The 24295-nt window shown below is 51.5% G+C and overlaps 1 protein-coding gene across 4 annotated transcripts in view; it reads left to right on the forward strand.

The window, feature by feature from the left end:
• LRRC27 (leucine rich repeat containing 27) overlaps positions 1–15831 on the forward strand; it is a 49565-nt gene extending 33734 nt beyond the window's left edge. For 2 of the 4 annotated variants that reach the window (XM_025396346.1, XM_025396348.1), the window contains exons 9-11: positions 2163–2281; positions 5297–5420; positions 15438–15831. In XM_025396346.1, the coding sequence (XP_025252131.1) occupies positions 2163–2281; positions 5297–5420; positions 15438–15614 (420 nt within the window). In that variant the 3' untranslated portion in view covers positions 15615–15831. Of the gene's footprint in view, positions 1–2162; positions 2282–5296; positions 5421–6502; positions 6566–6733; positions 6891–15437 lie in introns of those variants that run through there. The other 2 variants (XM_025396347.1, XM_025396349.1) reach the window with 2 other exon arrangements.
• Positions 15832–24295: the final 8464 nt, after the last annotated feature.

The raw sequence follows: 24295 nt of genomic DNA on the forward strand, positions 1-24295 counted from the left end.
TTCAGTATTGTTGGAGAGACCAGCATAAATAAATAAAACTCTGATTTCCATGTCCGTAACAGGGAAGTGGTTCCATGCATCGGCCCGGGGGCACAAGCTCCCAAGCTCCCGCCTCCCAGCTCCCTGCAGCTGGGCAGGAGGACACAAGAGGGCGCCACAGCCCCAGGCGGCCGCTGCTGGGTGGATCCCATTGGCCAGTGGCACCCACGGGCTGGGCTGGGCTGGGCTGGGCCGGGTGGGCCTGGGGTATCATGGCCACTGGCTTTGCAGCCTGGTCCTGGGGTGTGCCCCCCTGCCCTGCATGTGCTTTTGCCGATCCGTCACTGTGAGGTCACACCCAAGTACATTCGATGGGGTGGGAGCCTTGAGGCTGCAGCTGAAGAAAGGGCTGCAGAGCTAAACCCTGTGGCTGGGTAAAGCCTGGGGCGTCACCTGCTTTGTAAAAAGCACTTCTCTTCATGTCGCTCTGAAACCAGCCATGACTCGAGCCCATATTTTGGGCTTCAGATCAATTGCATGTTTGACACTCAACAGATAAACCCTGGCGCAAAGCCCATTGCATGCCACCAAAGCGGCAGCCTGTTGTAGACTTCGCCTGTGTGTTCATGTTTATATTTGCTTCTTTGCTTGCTCACTCGAGATCTGGATGTTCGAAAAAGTCTTCCTTCTCTATATTTTAGAGTAGGAGTAAAGTGCGGATGGGTGGGCTTCCCTCCAAATACATACTTTTAATGTCTTTTAAAATAAAATTAAATGTCTGATTTTAAAAGAAAAAAACACCCACTGAATTTAGCATTTATTTATTTATTTATTTTTGAGATAGGCTGGAGTGCAGTGGCGCAATCTTGGCTTACTGCAACCTCTGCCTCCCAGGTTCAAGCGATTTTCCTGCCTCAACCTCCTGAGTAGCTAGGACTACAGGCATGCACCACCACATCTGGATAATTTTTTGTGTTTTTAGTAGAGGCGGGGTTTCACCATGTTGGCCAGGCTGGTTTTGAACTCCTGACCTCAAGCAGTCCGCCCACCCCAGCCTCCCAAAGTGCTGGCATTACAGGCGTGAGCCACTGTGCCCGGCCAGGATTTAGCATTTGTTCTTTTCTTTCTGTTGGAAGAATCTTTGGGAGAATCCTGATCACCTGAAAGTGTCCCAGCTCTCAGTCAGCCAAGAGTTTCCTCTGCTGTGTCTGCAGCCTGTGCCTTGCTTTATGGTGGGGTGGGAGGGATAGGGAAAGGTTGGTGGGTGGTCCCTGGTCCTCCCTGCCTCCCATCTTTCCACCCTTTCTGGTTGCCAAATACTTTTTAAGTGTCAGGCATGTACTAGGGTTAAGCTAATGGCCAGACAAGGGCCCAGGCCTGGAAATTCATTTAGAGGAGAGAACGGCAGAAGAGTTCCAGACATCATCTCGGTAAATGCTAAACGGATCTTACAAGTCTCCACATTGCAGTAGCCCCTGGTTGGAAGTTCTTCTCTCCCACCCTGTTGCCAGGGTTCCCTCCTACCTGTTTTTGTCATCCTACGGTTTCTGACAGTCCCAGGGAACACAACAGACACACACGTGCACACTGCACACTGCAGGCACCCACACAGGCCCAAAGCTCCCTGAGGTCCGGAGGGGTCAGCATGGCTCTCAGGTGTGTCCACTGGAGGCAGCAGCGAGCAGCATTGGTCACACCGCCCTTGGGGTCCTGACCTCCTCCTGCCTAGGGTGTACATCACAGCGAGTGTCGGGTCCCCCCAGGCCTCCCAGGCTCTGGCACTGAAGCTGGAGAAACAGATCTGGGGCCCCTGTGGAGAGGGGCCATCTCAGGACGCCTGTAGGAAGCCAGCCACTGCAGCAAACCTGGTGTGGGGGGCAAAAGGGCATGCAGGGCAGCCTTCTGAGCAACCCCAGGTTCCCCTCACTCTGCATCTTTGCCTCCTACCCCAGCCTTTGCTGTCAGGGAGGCCCCAAAAAGATGTCCAAACCAAGATCCCAGCAGGGCACGAGAGCTAGCCAAGACCTGGGGGGATGACCGCGTTACACAGAGACCATTACCCGGGGCGACCTCGGACCCACCTCTTCATGACGAGGAGCGAGTCTAACACACCTGGCAGGTTAGCTTTGTGGGAAAACAGCATTTACTGGGATTCCAGAAATGATCTCATTGCGTTTTCCTAGGTGGCATCAAAGATTTCCTCTGCCACAGATCTGATAGATAACGGGAAAGTGCTACTGAATCCACTTAGAAAAATGAAACCAAGCAAAAAGAAATCGCCACGAGCAAGTCAAGAAATGAGGTTGGTAACTGCGACAGGGGCTCAGTCCTTCCAGGGCTCAGCCAGCCACCCACGGGCAGCTGCTATTGTTTATTTCATGAGCATGTACTGAGGAGCCCTGAACCTCCAGGCTGTGGTGGGCTCCAGGCTGTGGTGGGCTCCAGGGAGAGCCAGGTAAGCTTGGAAGATGGGGTCCTTGCCCTCAGGGAACTGCCGTCGCCCAGCCATGGTTCCTGTAGGTCACCAGGATACAGAGTGCTGCCGAGCCCTCTGTAGTGGGTGCTGCTGTGGGCACTAAGGGGAAACGCAATCCAAGACCCACCCGCTGCAGTCCCTGCCATGCCCTCCCCACCGCACCCCCTCTGCCTCCCTCGGTCTTCTCATGCTGAGTTCTGATCTCACTCCTTCCCACCCCAGCTTCCTTAGACCTGACCCTCAGGGCCGCTCAGCCCTTCCCCTCATGGGGTGTTGGGTGAGGCGGCGAGGCCAGGCGTTGACCCAGGTGAAGGGGACCCAGGCAAGGTAGCCACCATGCGGTGGAGGAAACAGCCAGAATCGAGAAGCTGTGTTGGGAAGCACTTGAGACATTTTGATTTTGAGTCCCTGGCCAGGGGGTGGCCAGGCTGCTGGGCAGGTTGTCGTCCCCGGGAGAGGCAGGCAACCACAGCCCCATCAGGCATCGTTGGTGGGCCACATAGGGGCCTGGAGTTCAGGAGAGCGGGGAGGGATATTTGGGAAGCCTGATGCTCACCTGGAACCAATGTGAGGGGAAGGGTAGGGGCTCAGAGACTTGCGCTTGGCAGCGGGGAATAGGGATGGATGGAGCAAATGGGGCTGAGGAGCACTGAGTGGCTCGACAAGTTCACGGGGCAGGACACAGTCCGCAGCGACTGCTGGACAGAGCAGAGTCAGGGCACAAGGCAAGGACAGAAGCTGGAGGCTGGTCCCTGGGTGGGTCCCTGTCTGGGCCTTGAGGGGAGGGGAGGGGCTTCGCTGGGAGGGTGACAGCAGCGGCCCAGGGTTCCCAGGGGCTCACCCCTCTCACCTCACAGCAGCATTCCTTTCATTTTCCGCGGTCACAGCTTCTATAGCTGGGTTAGTGGCTGCGTCTTGGGGATGATCACTGGGCTCCCTAGTTGTCTGCACCTCCTCTGAGCCGTGCATGAGGACCAAGCTGACACGGAACCTCAGTGTGGACACGCCTTCTTGTCCAGGCATTTCATGCTGACTCTTCAGTTGGGCCCCTGCCTCACACCTCCCAGGCGTGCTGGGAAGCCGAGGGTGGCCTCAGGGACACCACTGGAGACCCTGGGGCATGAGCACTGCTCTCCGGTGTCCCCATACTTTCCTGGCCGCTCTCTTCTGTCCTGCACCAGGCTCGCTGTGGCCCTCACTGAAGGCGCCTCAGTGGACTCAGAGGCCAGAGCAGAAGAGACCGTGGGGCCTGAGCTTGGAAGGGAAGGCCCCGGGCCTGGCCCCTGGCCCGCTGCTGCTCAGCCTCCATCTGCCAGGGGGCTCCCTACTCAGTTTACCATACCCTGGACCCCGGCTGTGGTGTAACAAGCCTGGAGGAAGGGCGAGGTGGGATGAGATGTGGGTGACAGAGGGCATGCTCTGTTCCTGCAGAATTTGTTCCTCTTGGAGACTGAGAGTATTTGAGGAAAATCTGCACGGCCAACTAGGTTGGATTAACTCCCCAGCCTTGTGAAAATGGCTTAGACTAAAACCATTTCGTCTCAAATATTTGAATGTTCTCTTACATCCTCCAAGGAGTTTACCTGCCATCTTTGGCCTTTAAAAAGCCCACAGCAGACCACAGTGGCCCGCTAACCCCCCATCACCCTGGGGCCCAGTGAGAGCTGGAGTCTGACACACTGACACAGAGCGTGCCCTGACCTGGGGGCTCTGTTCTGTAGGACTCCAGAGGGCATCATGCTGTCTTTTCCATAGTTATTCTGAAAAGCAAAGCAAAACCAGCACAAACCCTGCTGCTGGGAGAGAGAGGGTCTTCGAGGAGGCCCAGTGAGAGTGTGTGCCATTGTATTCACAGCAGTACGTGCACCCGCACCCGCACCCACACCCACACCACACCCACACTTGCATCTACCTCCACGCCCACACTTACATCCATGCCCACACCCTGGGGCCCCACACTCATGCAGACTGGAGTGGACCTCGACACCCCACAGCTCACCTGCAGCAGATCCCTGGCTCTTTCTACCACCCTGAGTCATTGTCTTTAAAATTAAAGGAACCCCAAGCCCCTGAGCCCCAATAGTAACAGAGAAAACATGTTTAAAATCATAACTGAATACACTTTTCTGTTCATCTATTTAAGGATTTAGGAAAACCGTGTATTCCATGTGGGAACAAAAATCTGCTTTTCCCTTCATGTGGCGCAGTGTGCAGTATCCTAAATGTGTCATATCTTAAATCAATGTGAGGTTTTTAAATAAGAATAGTGTGTGTTCTGGCAGCTTCTGAACTACTGAAGAAGGGATGGGAGAGGCAGCCCAGGCCCCAGGCGTGAGTCTGGAGGAGAGTGGGTGCCAGGGAGGCCCAGGGTAGCTCCACAGTAACTGGCCCTGCTGTGCGGGAGCCTCAGGACCGCTGTTTGGTCTGGGAAGAAAGGAACACGCTTTCTCCCTGGTTATGGTGGGAGTTGCTAGGATGAAAGTAAATGTGTCTGGCCGGGCGCGGTGGCTCAAGCCTGTAATCCCAGCACTTTGGGAGGCCGAGGCGGGTGGATCACGAGGTCAGGAGATCGAGACTATCCTGGCTAACATGGTGAAACCCCGTCTCTACTAAAAATACAAAAAACTAGCCGGGTGTGGTGGCGGGCGCCTGTAGTCCCAGCTACTTGGGAGGCTGAGGCTGGAGAATGGCGTGAACCCGGGAGGCGGAGCTTGCAGTGAGCTGAGATCACGCCACTGCACTCCAGCCTGGGAGACACAGCGAGACTCCGTCTCAAAAAAAAAAAAAAAAAAAGAAAGTAAATGTGTCAAGTCATTTCCCTCATTGCCCTTTGTTTCTCAGTACCCTCCAGGTGGGAGATTTAGAAAAGAAGATAAAACAGCACATCCACCAAATGCATGAGCGAAGATTCCATGGCCCAGCCCCACTGGAGGAGATGAGGAAGGCTGCCGAGGATCTGGAAATTGTAAGGATTTCTTGGTTCTGTTTAAAAATTGTGGGGTTTTTGTTTTGTTTTGTTTTGTTTGTTTTTTATTTTTTTGAGATGGAGTCTTGTTCTGTCACCCAGGCTGGAGTGCGGTGGCACAATCTCAGCTCACTGCAGCCTCCGCCTCCCAGGTTCAAGAGATTCTCCTGCCTCAGCCTCCTGAGTAGCTGGGATTACGAGTGTATGTACGCCACCACACCAGGCTAATTTTTGTATTTTTAATAGAGATGGGGCTTTGCTATGGTGGCCAGCCTTGTCTCGTACTCCTGGTCTCAAGTGATCCACCTGCCTTGGCCTCCCAAAGTGCTGGGCCACTGCGCCCAGCCTAAAACATTATTTTGTTAAAAATGAAGGGAACTCATTGTGCCTCTTCAGAGCATGCGCTCTCTAAAACCATGGGACTGTGTGGAATGTGTCTTATCAGGGTATGAAAATTCCCAGAATTACAGTTGGTCACGTGAGAAGGAAAACATTTCAGCTGAGGGGCTGAGCCCTCAAATGTGCCAGGCCACATGGCAGACGGACCTTGGCATCTCAGCACTGGGCATCTGATGACAGGAGTGGTGGCGTGCTGACAGGGACCAGGAACCCGTCCTCTGCACATGTCTGTGGGGTCCTTGCTGGAGGTTTTGCACCCAGCTGAACCAGGCTCTGGGCCCAGGGCTGGGCCATGAGGGGTGCCACTGCAGAGAGGGGCCTGGCTGAGGCCACCTGGACCATGGCTGACAGGCTCAGTGTCTATGTCGGGAGGCCAATATTCATGGGGATCCAAGGCCTCCTGACCAGGAGCCTGCTGACCAGAACTGCTCACAGAAGTGTCTCCTGTATGTTTAGAATGTGAACATCCTCTCAGCCACTGCCAATGGTGTTTATTGACTCAGCATACGCTGAGGCCCACTTCCTGGTACTTGGAGTGTCCTGGGCCATGGGAGACACACAGGAGTGAAGGAAAGTGCTTTGCTGCCCGAATTGCTCCATGGCCAGCCCAGCCAGCTATAGAAGGACACAGCTGCCCTCCCTGGCAGTGAACCTGGATACCCGTGTCCCCACCCTTCTTACAGCCATAAGAACACTGGCCTGTCTTCTTGGGCTACCCAAGGCCCCTGGCTGGTGGCGTCTTTCAGGTCAGTGTACCATGCCCGAACACAGGTCAGGCTGGTGCGGGCTGCATCCGGGCTGCCTCCAGAGCAAGCAGCACTGTCATGGGGAAGGAAGCAGCCCTGGCCTTCCTGTCCCCACACCCCATCTGCAGGCTCCATTCCCACCATTTCCACTGTTTCCCTCTCTCCTAGAGCCAGAGATGGGAGAAACAAGGTGTGAGGGCAGGATGTGGAGCCACTTCGTGGAGACCCCACCCAGCCTGACCCGGACCCCTCATCTGAGACTCTCTTCCTCTCAGCCTAGGGAGTTCATATCTGCCTTTAGATAAACTCTTATTCTCTCTGAATCTGTCGTTTATGAGTATGACCTTGTCCTTGGACACCCAAACCTTGCCTCTTAGGGCTTCAGAACATCTGTGTCTCAACCCATCACTTCACGTTGTGGACACAAAAGTCGATTTGGTATTATGAACAACTCTAGCCACAGATTTGTTACATTTAGTGAAATACAGGAATCCCTTGAAAGACAACGTCTGCCAAAACTTACAGAAGAAATAAACAATTTGGCCGGGCGCGGTGGCTCAAGCCTGTAATCCCAGCACTTTGGGAGGCCGAGACGGGTGGATCACGAGGTCAGGAGATCGAGACCATCCTGGCTAACACGGTGAAACCCCGTCTCTACTAAGAAATACAAAAAACTATCCGGGCGAGGTGGCGGGCGCCTGTAGTCCCAGCTACTCGGGAGGCTGAGGCCGGAGAATGGCGTGAACCCAGGAGGCGGAGCTTGCAGTGAGCTGAGATCCGGCCACTGCACTCCAGCCTGGGCTACAGAGCGAGACTCCGTCTCAAAAAAAAAAAAAAAAAAAAAGAAAGAAATAAACAATTTGAATATGCTTGTATCATTTACAGGAATTTAATCAATAATTAATTACCTTCCAAAACAGAAATCACAGGCCCAGATGGGTTCACTGGTGAATTCTATCAGACATTTAAGGTTTAAGGAAGAAACTATACCAATTCTGTATAATCTCTTCCAGAAGATAGAAACAGAGAGAAAACATTTTAACTCATTCTCTGAGGCCAGCATTACTCTAATACCAAAACCATACAAAGATATTACAAGAAAGGAAAACTATAGACCAGTATCACTCATGAACATAGATGCAAAAATTATCAACATTCAGAAATCAAATCCAGCAATATATAAAAGCAATCACACACCCTAGTCCAACATTCAAAAATCAGTTAATGCAATTCATCACATCAGTAAGCTAAACAAGAAAAATCAGGTGGTTTTATCAATAGATGCAGAAAAAGCATCTGACAAAATATAACACCTATCATGATGAAAACTCTCAGCAAACTAGGATAAGCTGGGAACTTCCTCAACTTGTTAAAGAACATCCAGAAAAGACCCACAGCTAACATTATTCTTAATGGCGAGAAACTAGAAGCTTTTCCACTAAGATCAGGAGCAAGGCAAATGTATTCCCTCTCACTACTGCTTTTCAGTCTCATGCTGGAATTCTTAGCTAGTTCAAGAAGACAAGGCCGGGTGCGGTGGCTCAAGCCTGTAATCCCAGCACTTTGGGAGGCCAAGACAGGCGGATCACGAGGTCAGGAGATCGAGACCACCCTGGCTAACACGGTGAAACCCCCATCTCTACTAAAAGATACAAAAAACTAGCCGGGCAAGGTGGCGGGCGCCTGTAGTCCCAGCTACTCAAGAGGCTGAGGCAGGAGAATGGCGTAAACCCGGGAAGCAGAGCTTGCAGTGAGCTGAGATCCGGCCACTGCACTCCAGCCTGGGCGACAGAGTGAGACTCCATCTCAAAAAAAAAAAAAAAAAAGACAAGAGAAGGAAATAAAAGGTATACAGACTGGGAAACAAGAAATAAAACTGTCTTTGTTCTCAGATGACATGATTATATATGGAGGAAATCCCAAAGAATTGACAAAAATTTCCTGGAACTAATAAGTGATTATAGAAAAGGTTACAGGATACAAGGTTAATATACATAAGTCAGTCACCTTCCTATGAACCAGCAATTAACAAGTGGAATTTAAGATTAAAAATGTAACATTTAAATTAGCACCAAAAAAAGGTACTAAGTAAAAAAATCTAACAAAATGTATACAAAATCCATGTGAGGAAAAGTACAAAACATTAATGAAATAAATAACTAAATAAATGGACAGATAGTCCATGTTCATGGACAGGAAGACTCAGTATTGTTGGTAGTCAGTTCTTCCCAACTTTAGGTTTCATATGCATTCCCAATCATCATCTTAGCAAATTGTTTTGTGGATATTGACAAACTGTTTCTAAAGCATAGATGGAGAGGATGAGACGTAGAATATCCAACACAGTACTGATGGAAAAGCAAGTCAGAGGACTGACACCCTCCAACTTGAAGACTCTAGAGCTACAATAGCAGTGTGATATTGTCCAAAGAATAGACAAATAGAATAGAGAGCCCCAAAATAGACCCACACAAATATAGTTAACTGATTTGACAGAGGAACAAAAGCAACTCAGTGGAGAAAGCATAGTCTTCAACAGATGGTACTGGAACAACTGCCAAAAACAAAAAAGAATTTAGACATAGACCTCACACCCTTCACAAAAATTAATTCAAAATGGATCATAGACCTAAACGTAGAATGTGTTACTGTACAACTTTTACAAGATAACATAGGAGAAAACCTAAGTGACCTTGGGTATGGTGATGATGTTTAAATACAACACCAAAGCAAGATCCGTGACAGAAATAATTGATACGCCGGGTTTCATTAAAATCAAAAACTTCTGTTCTATGTAAGACACTGCCAAGAGGATAAGACAGGCCACAGACTGGGAGACAATATTTGGAAAAGATACACCCGATAGAGGACTGTTATCTAAAATATACCGAGAACTCTGAAAAACTCAACAAAAAGGAGCAAACAAGCCAATTAAAAAATGGGCCAAGAATCTGCAGAGACACCTCATCAAAGAAGATGCATGGATGGCAGATCAGCATGTGAAAAGAAGCTTCACATTGTGTGTCATCAGAAATGCAAGTTAAGACAAGGAGATTCACCACACAAAAAATCCAAAACACTCACTACCAAATGCTGGTGAGGATGTGGAGCAACAGGAATGCTCATTAATTGCTGGGAATATAAAATGGTGCATCCACTTTGGAAGACAGTTTGACAGTTTCTTACAAAATAAATCACACTCTCATCTTACAATCCAGTAATCACACTCCTTGGTGTTTACCCAAAGGAAATGAAAACTTACGTCTACACCAAAACCTGCACATAGAGATAGCAGCTTTTTTCATAATTGCCAAAACTTGGAGGCACCCAAGATGTCCTTCCGCAGGTGACTGGATAAACTGGAACATCCAGACAGCGGAACATTGCTTAGCACTGGAGGGAAACAAGCCATCAGCAATGAGAAGACACAGGGGAGCTGACACGCCAGCATGAAAAGGCCGTACACAGATGCAGATGGTGAAGGGATCGTGGTGACCGGGTGGGGGTAGTAGGATACTGAGGGGTGAATCAGCAGAACACAAAGGGTTTTAGGGCAGTAAAACTACTCTCCGTGATGCTGTATTGTTGGATCCACGTGGTGATGCGTCTGTCTAAGCCCCATGGACTGTGCCACCCCACACGTGAGCCCGCGTGTCGACTGTGGACTCTGGGTGGTGGAAACTATGTCCATGTGCGTGCATCAGGTGTACCACTCCGGTGTGGGATGAAGGCTGCTCTAAAAAAATCAAGTCCTGGTTTTTTAAAGTCTGTTTGGAAATCTGAAACCTGAGAGCTGGCTCTTGTGTCCCCCACGGTTCTCCTGTGCTCCCCTGCCCTGGTTACACGCAGAGGAGGGGGGCCGTGAGGCAAAAGAGAATGAGCCAGAAGGACACTGTGGCAGTTGATCTCAAATGCCTACCCCAGGCCACGCCTGTCTCTTCATTGACTTTCATGCCACCTTAGGAGGAAGGCACTGCCACCCATTTCACAGGTCAGAAAATAAGACTCACAGAAGTGCCGTAACTGGCCCCACGGTGACACTGTGAATGGTGGAGCTTTCCATCCAACCTGGGTATGTCTGAATGCAAAGCCAAGGTCCAAATGCTGCACTGTCTTCTTGGGGACATGAATTGCCACAAATTCACGTTGTGCTTTAATACTTGTCTCGTGTTTTTCTGTGATTAAAAAAAATTCACGTGAAGTTCTTGATGAAGGGTTCAGGTCACCAGCACTGGCTCCTGTCATGTGCCAACTCCAAGTTACTGCCAAGATGCAGGGAGGGATGTGCTGTGTCACCCTGCCCAGGAGACAGGGACATGAACACCCGCTAACTTTCCATGACAGGCTCCTGCAGCGCTTGAGCCCTGGGGATGCCCATGGGGCGGTTCCCTTCGTTTCAGTCCTGGCTGGGAGAGCCAGAGGAAGGGGTTTTAAAACTCCCAAGAATGAGTTGGGAAGCAGCTGATCCTAGCCCTGGAGGTGAACTGTGTTGAGACAGGTGGTGTTGGCTGCCCATAAGCTCCAGCCATCCTTCTCCTCTGTCCCACTGCCTCTCACAGAGGACCAGGTGGGTGGGCAGGGCAAGGGAGAAGGGACCCTCTGAGACAGTCCAGAACAGTGTGGCAGGCGTCTGTGCCACCTGATGGCCTCATTTTTAGGAAACAATCTTAATTATAGTTTTTTCTGAAATTTGCCTTCTGAGCACCTGGATCTCCTGTAGGCTCAGTCCATTTCAAATGACCCTCCCTTTTTCTGCTGTCTACACAGGCCCACTAGCAAAAAAGAAAGTGCTGTGTTCTTTAGACTCAGTAGGGAACCTATTTGTATAATCCTGGCGAGAGGATCATGCTGGCCCTCCCTGCAGGTGAAGCCTCGGGCTTTGCCGGAAGAGTGTGACTTTCCTTAGAGCTGGGGCCCCCAGGCAGGGCCTGAGCAAACCCTGCAGCACCATTAGAGACCAGTCCTGGCTCCGTGGCTGTGCAGCCCGCCAGCCTGTATGGAGGTGGGCACGCACGTGCCTGAGACAGTTGGCATGTTCCAGGCAGACAACCATCTAAGTTCACACTACGCCTCTAGAAGCAGAGAGTCTCGTTCTGCCGGCTTCTTCCCCGGCCCCTCGTGTTTCCTTCAAGGCCTCTGCGCAGTGCCGTGCATGGCGTAGCGCTAGTGAGGAGTCCTCGGTGACATGGCGTGCATCGGGAGCACCCCCCACCACCCCGTGCGCCCTGGAGCCTGGCCTGTGGGAGAAGAGGATGCCAAATGGGGGAAGTAGGTGGGGCTGGAGTCCAGCCCATGAGCCAGGAGCTTGCGTTTGATTAGAGGGCCAGGATGGACGGGTCAGGGGAGAGAGAGAAGAAAGCCTAGAGGGATGAAAAAGAGATGCTGAAAACAAACCAGCCAACAGACGTGGCCCTTGCAGGTCAACACGGCCCGTTCTGCACATAGACTTGTCTCCACTCTGCCCAGAAGCCACCAGAATGACAGGAGAGGGAGCAAAAACGACCTTCGCTCCTCAGGACGAGAAAATGGAGAGGAGCCTGCCCTCTTGTCAGGAGGCTCCCCATGGTCTTTCCTGTAATAATAGAGCCTCACGTCTCAGCTGGGCACAGGCTGCCCCACAAATGGCCACGTTTCTCTACCTCCCTTGCAGCCAGACGTGGGCCTGTAGCTCTATTCCGGCCGGCAGGATGTGAGCAGATGAGCATGGACTTCCTGAGCTTTGTCCTCTCCCTTCCTGGCTGGAATGCAAACATGATGGCCAGAGCAGGGGCAGCCACCTCAGCCCTCAGGTGGAGGTCATGGGCCAGGGCTGCAGAGCCAGTGTGCAGTAGTCTGTCCCTGGTGCGGGTGCAGGTGGAGGCCGTGGGCCAGGGCTGCAGAGCCAGTGTACAGTAGTCTGTCTCTGGTGCGGGTGCTGTCCTCTCAGACACACTGCTCCACCTGGTCTAAGTTGCTGTCGTCTGGGGGCTGGCAGGCGAGCCCTGTCCTCACACACGGAGGCCCGGGCGATTTTGCACGAAGGAAGCCCCCTAGTGGTGCAACGTGAAGGGCCTGCCGAACAAAATGCCAGCAAAGATGCAAGGTGATGCAGCCCCAGAGCACAGGAAGACAAAACCAACCACAGAGGGATTGGAAGCGGAGGCTGGGGCGCAGTGGCGCAGGCCTGCAGTCCCAGCACTTTAGCAGGCTGAGGTGGGTGGATCACCTGAGGTCAGGAGTTCGAGACCAGCCTGGCCAACGTGGTGAAACCCCGTCTCTACTAAAAATACAAACAATTAGTTGGGCACGTTGGCGCCGCCTGTAATCCCAGCTACTCGGGAGGCAAAGGCAGGAGAATCACTTGAACCTGGGAGGCAGAGGTTGCAGTGAGCTGAGATGGCACCATTGCACTCCAGCCTGGGCAACAAGAGCGAAACTCTGTTTCCAAAAAAAAAAAAAGAAAAATGAAGTGGAGTCTGTACAGGTCTCGATAGGGCCCTGGGCCTGCTTCCCTACTCCGCCCAGCCCACTGACTCCTCCAGCCTACCCAGCAGGAGACAGGGCTGCCTCTAGAGAAGCTGACCAACCAGGCACCGTGGTGGTGACAGCGGCCACGTATGACCTAAAGAGGCCTGCAGAAGATCAGGTGCACAACCGACCAGGAGGGCCAGCCAGCTCCGTGGTGCTGTCTGAGATATCAACCAACCAAGACAGAAGCCACCTGGGTGTCCCCCAGACAGCCCCGGCCTGCACTGAGCAGCCAGCAGCTCTCCACGAACACCCCAATCTCAGCCTCGCTCCAGGGCCTCAGTCATGAGTGGTTGCTCAACTACTGAGGGAAGCCCCAAGGTGAGGGAGAGGCCAAAGCTAGCTGGCTGGGAGTGAGCTTCAGACGGATGCGGACATTAGGGGACACTTAAACATGACAAGCCAGAATTAAAATCCCCCACGGGAACAGACAAGGCTGCTGCCATGAAACCCAGCGGCTGTTTTAGAAAGTGAACACTCAGATCACCCAGAACTCCCAAAGCAAAGTTTAAAATGTGGCAAAAATTTTTAAAAATTAAATTAGTAGATGCATAAATTCCCCAGGAAGGGGAGATGGGAAACAGAGATGAGACAAGAGGAAAGGAAGTTAGAGGACGACCCAAGCAGAGCAAAGCATCCGGCAGGTTCCAGCAGGAGAGGCGAGAGCAGATGGAGGGAGAGGGTGCAGGAGGGCTCTTCCCGAAGGAACCAGTGTACTTCCTGCCAGAAGGGCCCACACGTGCCGGCACCATGGCTCAGCATCCTGAACCAGAGCAGGACGGACCCCCCGAGATTCCAGGGAGGGCGGGGAGAGAGGCCCACACAGAACCAGGCACTGGGAGGGAGCTGGTCTCGGTGATGGCACTGCCCTCAGCAGGCACTGGGATTCGGTCCTACGAGTGCAAGGTCAGGGACCAGCACACAATAAGACGTTTTCAGACATGCAAGGACTCAAAATGCTGCTTCCCATCTAGAGAGTCTTTCTCCAGAAGCCACTGTAGAACTTGTTCTATCAAAACAAGGGAGTAGATGCTGAGAGAGGAAGGTAAGAGTTCTGGAGGAAAGGGAGCTGACCCAGAAGCCCCTGGCCACCCGCTGCTGTGAGAGGAGCCTGTTGGGGGTCTCCCCAGGGAGACCAGGTCAGTCTGAGGACTTGGCCAGTGGAGGAGGATGTTGAGAGAGGTTTTACAGTTTGAGAGGATATAATGACAGATATAGAAAACAAAGTAAACATTTTTAAAGGAGGCAGTTATGAATCCTACAGGTAATACAGGTTTCTATGGGAAGTGAAAAACGTTATCAATGACTATTTACTGGGTCAGTGACAAGTAATATTGACCAAGTCACAGAGCCAGAAGCCGTGAGTGCTGCTCTAGGCCACAATTGTGATATGGAGGGGGAGGCTGCAGGGGTCTCTGAGGACCTGCTGTGATTATGGCTGTATGCGGTGGGGGGAAGCTGCAGGGGTCTCTGGGGACCTGCTGTCATTATGGCTGTATGGGGGGCGGGGTGCAGTGCTCTCCAGGGACCTGTTGTGATTTGTCTGTATTGGGGGGGAGGCTGCAGGGGTCTCCCGGGACCTGCACTGGAGATCGTATCCAACCTGTGCCCCCAGTGAGGCAAGCTGGGGAGGGAGAGGAAAGCCAGGTAGCCCAGGGCTCCTGTGCTTGGAGTGGGGAGGTTGGGATTCTGCAGAGGGCTGGAGGGGCAGGAACAGGAAGAGCCCCTCCTCAGTTTCTCCACCTGAGGCCCCCCTGCAGTGCCTTTCTCAGCCTCACCTTATTCTGCCCAGGGGATTGGCCATGGACCATGGGGTTTGGAACAGAAAGCCTGCCTCTGGTTTCAGGCTCGGCAAGTTCCTTCTGTAGGAATCCCTGATCCATGGCTTCTGTGTCTGTGGGGCGGAGGTGGCAATTGTGGCCCCAACTGCTTCCCAGGGCAGTTATGGCTTTCAGGTGTGGTCATGGCTGTGGTGATGCTTTCCAACACACTGCCCAGGGTGTGGCACCAGCCTTCCCTTTGTCCACAGGATGATGCCGAGTCTCTGTTCATCCATTGACCTGCGTCTGCACAGGACACCTGGGTGGGGCTGTGGGGACACCAGGATGAGTGGCCACGTGTGTGCCTACAGAGGGTGGTGTCCTCATGAGGTGGAAGGCCTGGGAGCTGGCTGGAAATAGGCTGCCGGGCCTCATTGCAGGGGAGACCATGCCATGATGTGGCTTGCAGGGGCCCCAGGGGAGCGGGGCTGGCTCTGCTCACTCCCACACGGCCTGGGCCCCACGTGGAATCTGAGCCAGAGACATATGGACGCCCTAAGTCCTGCCAGCCTTTCTAACGTCTCCCCCTCCTTGTCTCCCACAAGGCCAAAGAGCTGCAGGATGAAGTATTGAAGCTAAAATTGGGATTAGCCTCGAACAAAGACCGTCGATGGGCGGCCCTCGCTGGAAACCTGTCACTTGGCCCGCCAGCGGCACAGCCACAAAATACATTTTTTAACACAAAATATGAAGAATCAGGAAATGTTCGCAGATACAAGTGACACCAGGTGGCTGGACTAACAGAGACGTCTTCAGACAGGAGCCGCGCATTCTTCTTTCCCAGGCGTCGCCTCCTGTGTGGTGGCCGGAAGAGCGCCAGGTTCAGTGTTACCCTTAGGGCTGATTTCTCGGCAGCCTGTTGTTTTCCTTAGACAAGTCCGTGTTCCTCTCCTGAGGCTGTGGAAGATTTCAGCCGTATTAACAGAAAGGACACTGTGAGCACGTGGTCTCGCTTTCACTTCTTTCCGCAGGTTCCTGCCAAGCCACGTGACAGAATGCTCATGCTCAGGCACCTGCCTCTCTCCTGCCCTGGAGCCCTTGTTACAACAGTACTCACAGCTTTCATTCACTTAGGTATTTGAGTGTGAGATAGGAGACCAGGTCATCTGATTCCTGCCAAGCCACAAGTCCCTGCAGCACCACCTTTGGCTAGGAGGGAGGGGTGAGAGCCAAAAGGGGCTTCAGGGGGAGTGGTTACCCTGCTCCCTGCCCAGCTATGGGGTCCTCCTTTCCCCTGGGGGCCCTCCTTTCCCCTGCTCCCTGCCCAGCTATGGGGCCCTCCTTTCCTCTGCCCCCTGCCCGGCTACAGGGCCCTCCTTTCAGCCTTGACCCCTTCCTGGTTGCTGCCACTCAGCCTGCACGGGGGACAGCGGACTCCACCCCAGGGACACGGCAGGGTCCACAGACCTCTGCGTCGTAGAGAGCCTTATTTCACCCTCTGTCTGCGCAGGCTGTGTAGATTCTGTGTGACTTAGTCTCTTGTGATGAGTGTTTGATTGGATCTTTTTTTTTTTTTTTTTTTTTTGAGACGGAGTCTCACTCTGTCTCCCAGGCTGGAGTGCAGTGGCCCGATCTCGGCTCACTACAACCTCCGCCTCCTGGGTTCAAGCGATTCTCCTGCCTCAGCCTCCTGAGTAGCTGGGACTACAGGCCTCAGCTAATTTTTGTATTTTTTAGTAGAGACGGGGTTTCACTATATTGGCCAGGCTGGTCTTGAACTCCTGACCTTGTGATCGCCTGCCTCGGCCTCCCAAAGTGCTGGGATTACAGGCGTGAGCCACCGCGCCTGGCCAATTGGATCTTGAAAACATCTTTGGTTTGATTTCTTTAACAGAGGTGAGACTATTCCGACTTTGTTTCTTTTTCTATTAATTTTGGTAAATATGGTTTTCAGTGAGTTTCCTCATTTCATCCAAGTTGTGCGATGTATTAGCATAAAGTTCCTCTTATTTTCAGTATCTTGAGGATCCGTAATAAGGTCCCCTCTTTTATTCTTGACCTGGTGTTCTTCATCATTCTTGCTATGGATTTATCAATGTTGTTCCTCTTTTCCAAAAGCCCTGGGTTTTGGCTTCACTGGATTTGCTGTTTGTTTTCTGTCTCATGGGTCTCTGCGCCCCGCACTTCCTACTTTCCGAGCTAAACGCTCAGAAAGTGGGAACTGGTGCTCAGAGAGAAATGCATCACCACGCAACCCACGTATTAGAGAAAAAGAAGGGTGTGAAATTGATCATCTAAGCTTTCCATTCAAGAAGCTAGAAGAGGTGTCAGTGACCTGTTGCAGCCCAGCAGCTGCAGCAGCAGACCTTTGCCATTTCTCATTTCTCAGGCCTGAGGGCAGGAGTCGGGGCAGCTTAGCCGGCGTTGCTGGTCAGGGTCTCTTGTGAGGCTGGAGTCAGCCATGGGTTGAGCTGCTCTCCTTTGAAGGTTTAACTGGGCTTGGGGCTCAGCTTCCGAGTTGCTCACCTGGTTGTTGATCAGAGAGCGTGTCCGCTATGTGAAGCCCTATGGCAAGGCTTCACTCCAGCATTTCCTCTTACTCCGTGTTCTCAGGGAATGCGTGGTCTCGGATACCATCCTGCTCCTCTCCAGCGTTTCCTGTCACCTCCGTGTTCTCGGGGAATGCGTGGTCTCGGATGCCATCCTTCTCATCTCCGGCATTTCCTGTCACCTCCGTGTTCTCAGGGAATGCGTGGTCTCGGATGCCATCCTGCTCCTCTCCAGCGTTTCCTGTCACCTCCGTGTTCTCATTCTCGTCTCTGCCGTAATTCCACATCTGCTCGCGGATGCCGTCCACCTTTTCCAGTAGATCCTTTTACATCATCATTATAATGATTTTTTAAAATAAGTGTTTTCTTTCAATCGTTTTAAATTTCAGATGTTGTGTTTTTCAGGTCTAAAGTGTCCGTTAATTTTTTGTGAATGCCGATTCTCTGTTGAAATTCTCCATCTTTTCATTCCCTTTATATCTCTTTTCTTCTTTTTTCTATAACATATTACATTTGTCTCATAAGTTTTTAGTGAGTACAAAGCATCATATAAGTTGACCCTTGAATAAGAGTTTGAATTATAAGGGTCCACTTATAAGTGGATTTTTAAAAATAAATATATTGGAAAAATTTTTGGAAATTTGCAACAATTTGAAAAAATTTGCAGATGAACCACATAGCCTAGAAATATCTAAAAGAAAAAGAAAAAGAAAAAGTTAGGTATGTCACGAATGCATAAAATATACAGACCATACATGGACCATTCACAGTAGAGAGAAATGTCGCCATAAAGATGCAGCATTGGCCGGGGGCAGTGGCTCACGCCTGTAATCCCAACACTTTGGGAGGCTGAGGCAGGCAGATTACTAAAAATACAAAATTAGTTGGGCGTGGTGACACATGCCTGTAATTCCAGCTACTGGGGAGGCTGAGGCAGGAGAATCGCTTGAACCGGGGAGGCAGAGGTTGCAGTGAGCCGAGATCACGCCACTGCACTCCAGCCTGGGCAACAAGAGCAAAACTCTGTCTCAAAAAAAAAAAAAATACAGCATTAAATTATAACTGCATTAAATTAACTGCAGTCCACAGCGTGCTGCTGGAATAATTACAAAGCCACCTCCTGTTGCTATTGCAGTAAGCGGAAGCATTTCAAGGATCTGCTTAAAACACCATGTGGTGCTAATCTGTGCATGGGCAGTTCATATCTTCAGTACATTGTGTATCACAATAAAAAGTGGTCTATTTTAACTGGACATAGTGGCACATGCCTGCAGTCCCAGCTACTCGGGAGGCTGAGGCAGGAGGATCCCTTGAGCCCAGGAGGTCGAGGCTGTGGTAATCTGTGATTGCACCACTGCACTCCAGCCTGGCCAACAGAGTGAGACCCCAACTTGAAGAAAAGGTGCCATCTGGATGTTCTTGTGTATTTCTCGTGTTTAGCGCAATACTATAAACCTTGAAGAGCACTTCGGGGTCCATGGAGCACCACCAGTCATGCCAAAGAGCTCCTGAGAAGCAGAGAAAAGTCACGACATTTCAAGAAAAAATTGAGTTTCTTGATATGTTCCTAAGATTGAGGTTTACAGCTGCAGTTGCCTACCAATTCAAGATAAATGAATCCAGCGTAAGGACCGTAGTAAAAAAAGGAAATTTGTGAGCAGGCACAAAAGCCTTAACACTTTCTGTGAAATACCTTTTTATCTTGTATTGGGAATGCAGCTTTTATGTGGGTGCAGGGTTGCTGTGTGTGATGGTTCATATTAAGTGTCAACTTGATTCGATTGAAGAATGCAAAGTATTGTTTCTAGGTGTTTTCAGAAGGGATTAACATTTGAGTTACTGGACTAGGAGAAGACTCACCGCAGTGTGGGCGGACACCAACCGATCGGCTGCCAGCATGGCTGAAAAAAGCAGGCAGAAGAAGGTGGCTGAAGCTGACTGGCTGAATCTTCTGGCCTTCATCTTTCTCCCGCGCTGGATGCCTCCTGCCCTTGAACATCGGACGCCAAGTTCTTTGGCTTCTGGAGTCTTGGACCTACACCAGCGTTTTGCCAGGAGCTCTCGGCCTTCGGCCACAGACTGAAGGCTGCAGTGTTGGCTTCCCTCCTTTAGAGGTTTTGGGACTCAGACTGAGCTACTACTGGCTTCCTTGCCCCTCCGTTTGCAGACAGCCTGTTGTGGGACTTCACCCTGTGATCCTCTGCATCAGTTCTCCTTAATAAACTCCCTTTCGTGTATGTATATATCGTATTGTGTCCTTCTAGAGAACCCTTACTGATACACTATGAGAAGGGTGTACCTACAGACTCCTCAAACAAAAGGAAGGGCAAGGAGCTGAAGCTGGAGGATCTAATCCCAGCAAAGGATGGTTTGACAACTTTAGAAAGAGGCTTGGCTGGAAAAATACCAAGATAACGGAGAAGCAGCTTCTGTCGGCCAAGGGGCGGCAGACAAGTTCCTGGATACATATACCATGAATAAAGTCACTGAGGAGAAAGAGGATAAAGGATGTCTGCCTGAACAGGTTTTTAATGCAGACCTAAGTCCCCTATTCTTGAAAAAAAAAAATGCCACAGGCATGAATGAGGAAGACAAGCAAGTACCAGAATTTAGGGCAGGAGGGGAGAGGCCAGCTCTGCTGTTCTGTGCAAATGCAGCCAGATTATGATCAGGATGCCCTTATCCAGAAAGCTGCTAACCCCCGAGCTTGAAGGGAAAAGAGAACACCAGCTGCTCCTTGGTCGTACAAGAAGGCTGGACAAGAACCTCTTTTCTGGGTTGATTCCATCAATGCTTTGTCCCTGAAATCAGGAAGTACTTTGCTTCTTATAAATGACTGCCTTTTAAAGCTCTGGTATCGGACAATGCCTCTTGGCCACCCAGAACCCCATGATTCAACAATGAAGGTGTCAAAGGAGCCCACTTGCCCCCAAACACGTCTCCAATGCAGCCTCTGGCCCAGAGGCCATAGGGACCTTGAAGCCTCATTGTATGCGGCACTGTGTGGACAGGAGTGTAGTGCTGGCGAAGAGAACTTCAGAGAACACTGTGAAAGGCTGAGGGATTACACACTGGACTTGCCGTCATGGTTGGAGAAAAGGCTGGGAAAGCCACGAAGCCTGAAAGGGCACATTCTTGCTGGGGAAAAACGTGTCCAGATGTTGTGTACAACTTCGCAGCACTGGTGACAGCCCATCCCGGAAGTGATGGAAAAGGAGTGGAATCCTGTCTCTTGCCACCACCTGGGTGGAACGGAGGTCATTATGGTACATGAAGTAAGTCAGGCACAGGAAAACAAGCATCACTTGTTCTCACTTGTGGGGGCTAAAAAAGTGGATCTCATGAAGATAGAGAGCAGACTGGTGGTGACCAGAGGCCAGGAAGTGGGAAGTAGGGGTGCAGGGGGTGAGTGGAAATGCACAGTGAGATGGAGGAAATAAGACGTGGCGTTCAATACATCAATAGGGCGACTACCTCATGTTAGTCGATTGCACATTTCCACATAGCTAGAAGAGAATCCTTCAAGGTTCCCAGCAGAAAGAGCAGAAATATTCAGGGTGATGGGCACCCCCGTTACCCTTACTTGATCTTCACACGTTATACGAGTATATCATATTATCACATGTACCCCCAAAATATGTACATTTATTATATAGCAATTAAAGAAACTGTGGAGAGAGCAAAAAAGATGAGGGCGAAGAGTTTCCAGATACAGGTCTTGGAGAAATTGAGGAGCTAATAGACGCTGCACCAGAGCAATGAACAGAAGAGACTGAGGGAGACGAGTGCTTCCAAACCGGGCGATGAGGAGGAGGAAGACAGAGAGGAAGCAGTGCTGGGAAAGAAGTTGACCCGGGACCCTGGCAGGAGCATTCCCGTCATTCAAGCTGTCTCTGCCCTCTTTCAGGACATGGGCCCGTCTATGATGCAGGCAGGGAAACTAAAGCGAGCTCTGGAAGGAGGACTGGGACCGCACAGAAAGTTTAGAGAAATGAAAGAGCAAAGTCAGACAGAAATTACGTGCATTTCTGTCAAGTCACCCAGAGTGTGCCTGCCTCTCCTGCCTCCCCTGCCTCCTCCCCAGCCGCTGCCTCTGCCACCCCTGAGACTGCAGGACCAGCTCCTCCCTCTCAGTCTACTCGACCTGAGAAGGACGAGGACAAAGGCCTTTCTGAGGATCCACGTCCACTTAATTCGCAGTAAATAGATTTTCTCTTCCTGATGATTTTCTTACCATTCTCGTTTGTACCTTACTGTAAGAGTGCAGTATATAATATACCATACAAAATATGCGGTACTTGAACGTTAGTGTTACCAGGAAGGCGTCCCATCCATGGTAGGCTATTAGTAGTTACATTTTGGGGAAGTCAGAAATAATATGTGGATTTTCAGCTGCGTGGGGCATCAGCGCGCCGTAAACCCCGCCTTGTTCACGGGTCAACTCTAAACAAACCACAGAGACTACGGACGGTGCTGGTTTCCTTGAGAGGACTGACCCTTTCCTCTGTTAAGCACCTATGTGGGTACAGGTTTTATCACCTTCGTCCTGGCAGGGCTTGCACTGGGTGGAGCCTGGGTCACAGCTTCAGTTACTCTGGTCGGCCTCTGCTTTTGGCAGGCTGGTGGGTGAGACCTGTCCTGGGCTTGCTGCGAACCCCTGAGATTTCACCCTCTCTCTAGAACAGCCCCTCAGCTTCCTGTGCTGGTACCAGACCCTGAAAATGGCCTGGGGAACCAACTGTTTCTCTGCTGCCCTAGACCCCGCCCCAGGACCTCCAGCAGCCCTGCTTCCTGTCTGTGACACCCTGGGCCTCAGCCTGGGCAGGCTGGGATGCAGCAGCTCTGGTCCCCCTCAAGGCCCTCCAAGGCTGCCCTGGGCTCACAGCCTCACACACGCCCTGCGACTCTTGCATCTGGCCTTCCCCCGTGGCTACAAGAGCAGGAGGTCATCGCTCACCTGGCCCAGAAGTCACACTTCATTCACTGCAATCTTTTTAAAATAATCACTTTGCTTTAATTATGCTTCTTAAAACAGTGTATAGGAAAAACTCCAAGCCTGTTAGGTTGTGTTAAAAAAAAATACAGCTAATAGAAAATTCCAGGTAATTCGCATTTAATGTGGTAACCACACGCTTGCATTCCCTCCATCTTTGTTTTGATCAAGTCTCTTCATTCCATTGTTCTTGTGAACCTGCAGTACCTCTATGCTGTTCCCTTCTATCAATAGTTACATTCCCCCACTTTCTCTCATAATCAGACAGATTTTTCTCTATCAATTTTTGAGAACTGGGCTTTCTCTTCCCTTCGTTTTCTTCTCCCCTGCCTCAGCTGAGGCCTTTAGAACGTCCTGATGTCCCGTTTCTCTCTATCCTGTCTCAGTTACCTGTTGCTGTGACAGACCACTTAGTGGTTGAAAACAGCAGCCTCCCCCAATCTCAGAATGCTTTGGGTTGACCAGGCTCAGCAGGGTGGCTCTCCCGTCCTTGGACTGTCTGCGGGGGCACCAGCGATCTGATGGCCCTGCTGAGCTGAGACGTGCAGGATGGCACCCTCACACACCTGGCACTCTGGCCAGGTGGCCTGGAAAGTTGGTCTCAGATGGGATGCTGGGATCACTGGAACTACCTTTCTCAGGACATCTCTGGCTCCCATGGTCCCTCCCTGGGGTCTCTAGCAGGGTGCCTGGCCTCCCTCCATGGAGGCTGAGGGCTCTAAAAGTGCAGAGTGGGAGTGTCCAGGCCTTCCAAAGACTTGGGCCTATCCTGGCGTGCCCCAGTTCCTCCGCATTCTCCTGGGGAAGGTGAATCCCAGGGCAGCCCAGGTCTCTGTAGAATGACAGGCAGCAACCACAGCCTACCTCCTGCCCCGCGCCTCGGCTCTGGCCTGGATGCCGTGAGCTGTCCTGGGCTGGATCCGGAAGTGCTGAGTCTCGTCCTTGTCTCTCTGAGTCCATGTTACTGTTCTGTCTTCCGGCTCCTAGACTTGTGGAGGCACGGCCCGGGTCAGCAGGATTCCGTCTCCTGTAGAGGCATCTCCTGTCTGTCTGGAGGCCGTGGGATACTCACCAGCCTTTGAGTTCATGTCCTTCTCTTCAGCTACACTGGGATGTCAGGAGCCGCCGGACTGTGGGTGCAGCTCTTCCTCCATTTCAGGAAAGCCGTTTGCTTCTCTTCTTTCAAAAATAGCGGCCTCTCCGCCGCCTGCTCCCTCTGTCATTCAGGGGCCCCTCTGATGGACTGTTCAGCTCTGGCTGTGTCCCCGAGCCGCCCTCTTCTCATTTCCTTCCTTTTGCTCAGTGTTTCCTCTTCCACGCTTTTCCTTTGGATGCCAACATTTGCATCCTCTCTGTCTGTTCATTTGCTGATGTTTCCTTGGAAAACCCTTTATTTCTTGGCTCTAGAAGTCTTGCGTGGTGAGCGCCGTGCTGGGGTCTTCTTGGGCCCTGGCTGGTGCTGCCAGTGCCATCTTTCTGGCACGGGTCTGTTTGACTGAAGTGGCCTTCACTCGAGAATTGCACCTTTAGATAGGAGATGATTCTTTGGTGGCTCCTTGGGTCAGGCCCGGCTTGGGTCCAGCCCGGCTTGGGTCAGGCCCTGCTACCAGCCATGGGCGGTACGTCAGGGCCCTCCCTGCTCTCTGGCCAGTGCTGTGGACATCGGCCCCCCGGGCAACACGTGCACAAGCACCACTCCCTGTCCTGGCATCTCTGGGATGGGGTGTGGGTGCCCAGAGCTGGCTCTTCGTGGGAGACAGGAAGAGTGAGGTGCACCTACCATGTGGTGCCCCCTTGTCTGACTCTTGTCTGGGGGATTCCAACTGGGGTCCCCTGAGTCCTTTTGTTTTTATGAACCTGCCAAGATGCTGCCCACCTTTCCCTTGAAGCCACCAGTCACTGCTTTTGCTGTGACACAGGA

Source organism: Theropithecus gelada, chromosome 9 (assembly GCF_003255815.1).
Source record: "Theropithecus gelada isolate Dixy chromosome 9, Tgel_1.0, whole genome shotgun sequence".
In the NCBI taxonomy this organism is placed as follows: domain Eukaryota; kingdom Metazoa; phylum Chordata; class Mammalia; order Primates; family Cercopithecidae; genus Theropithecus; species Theropithecus gelada.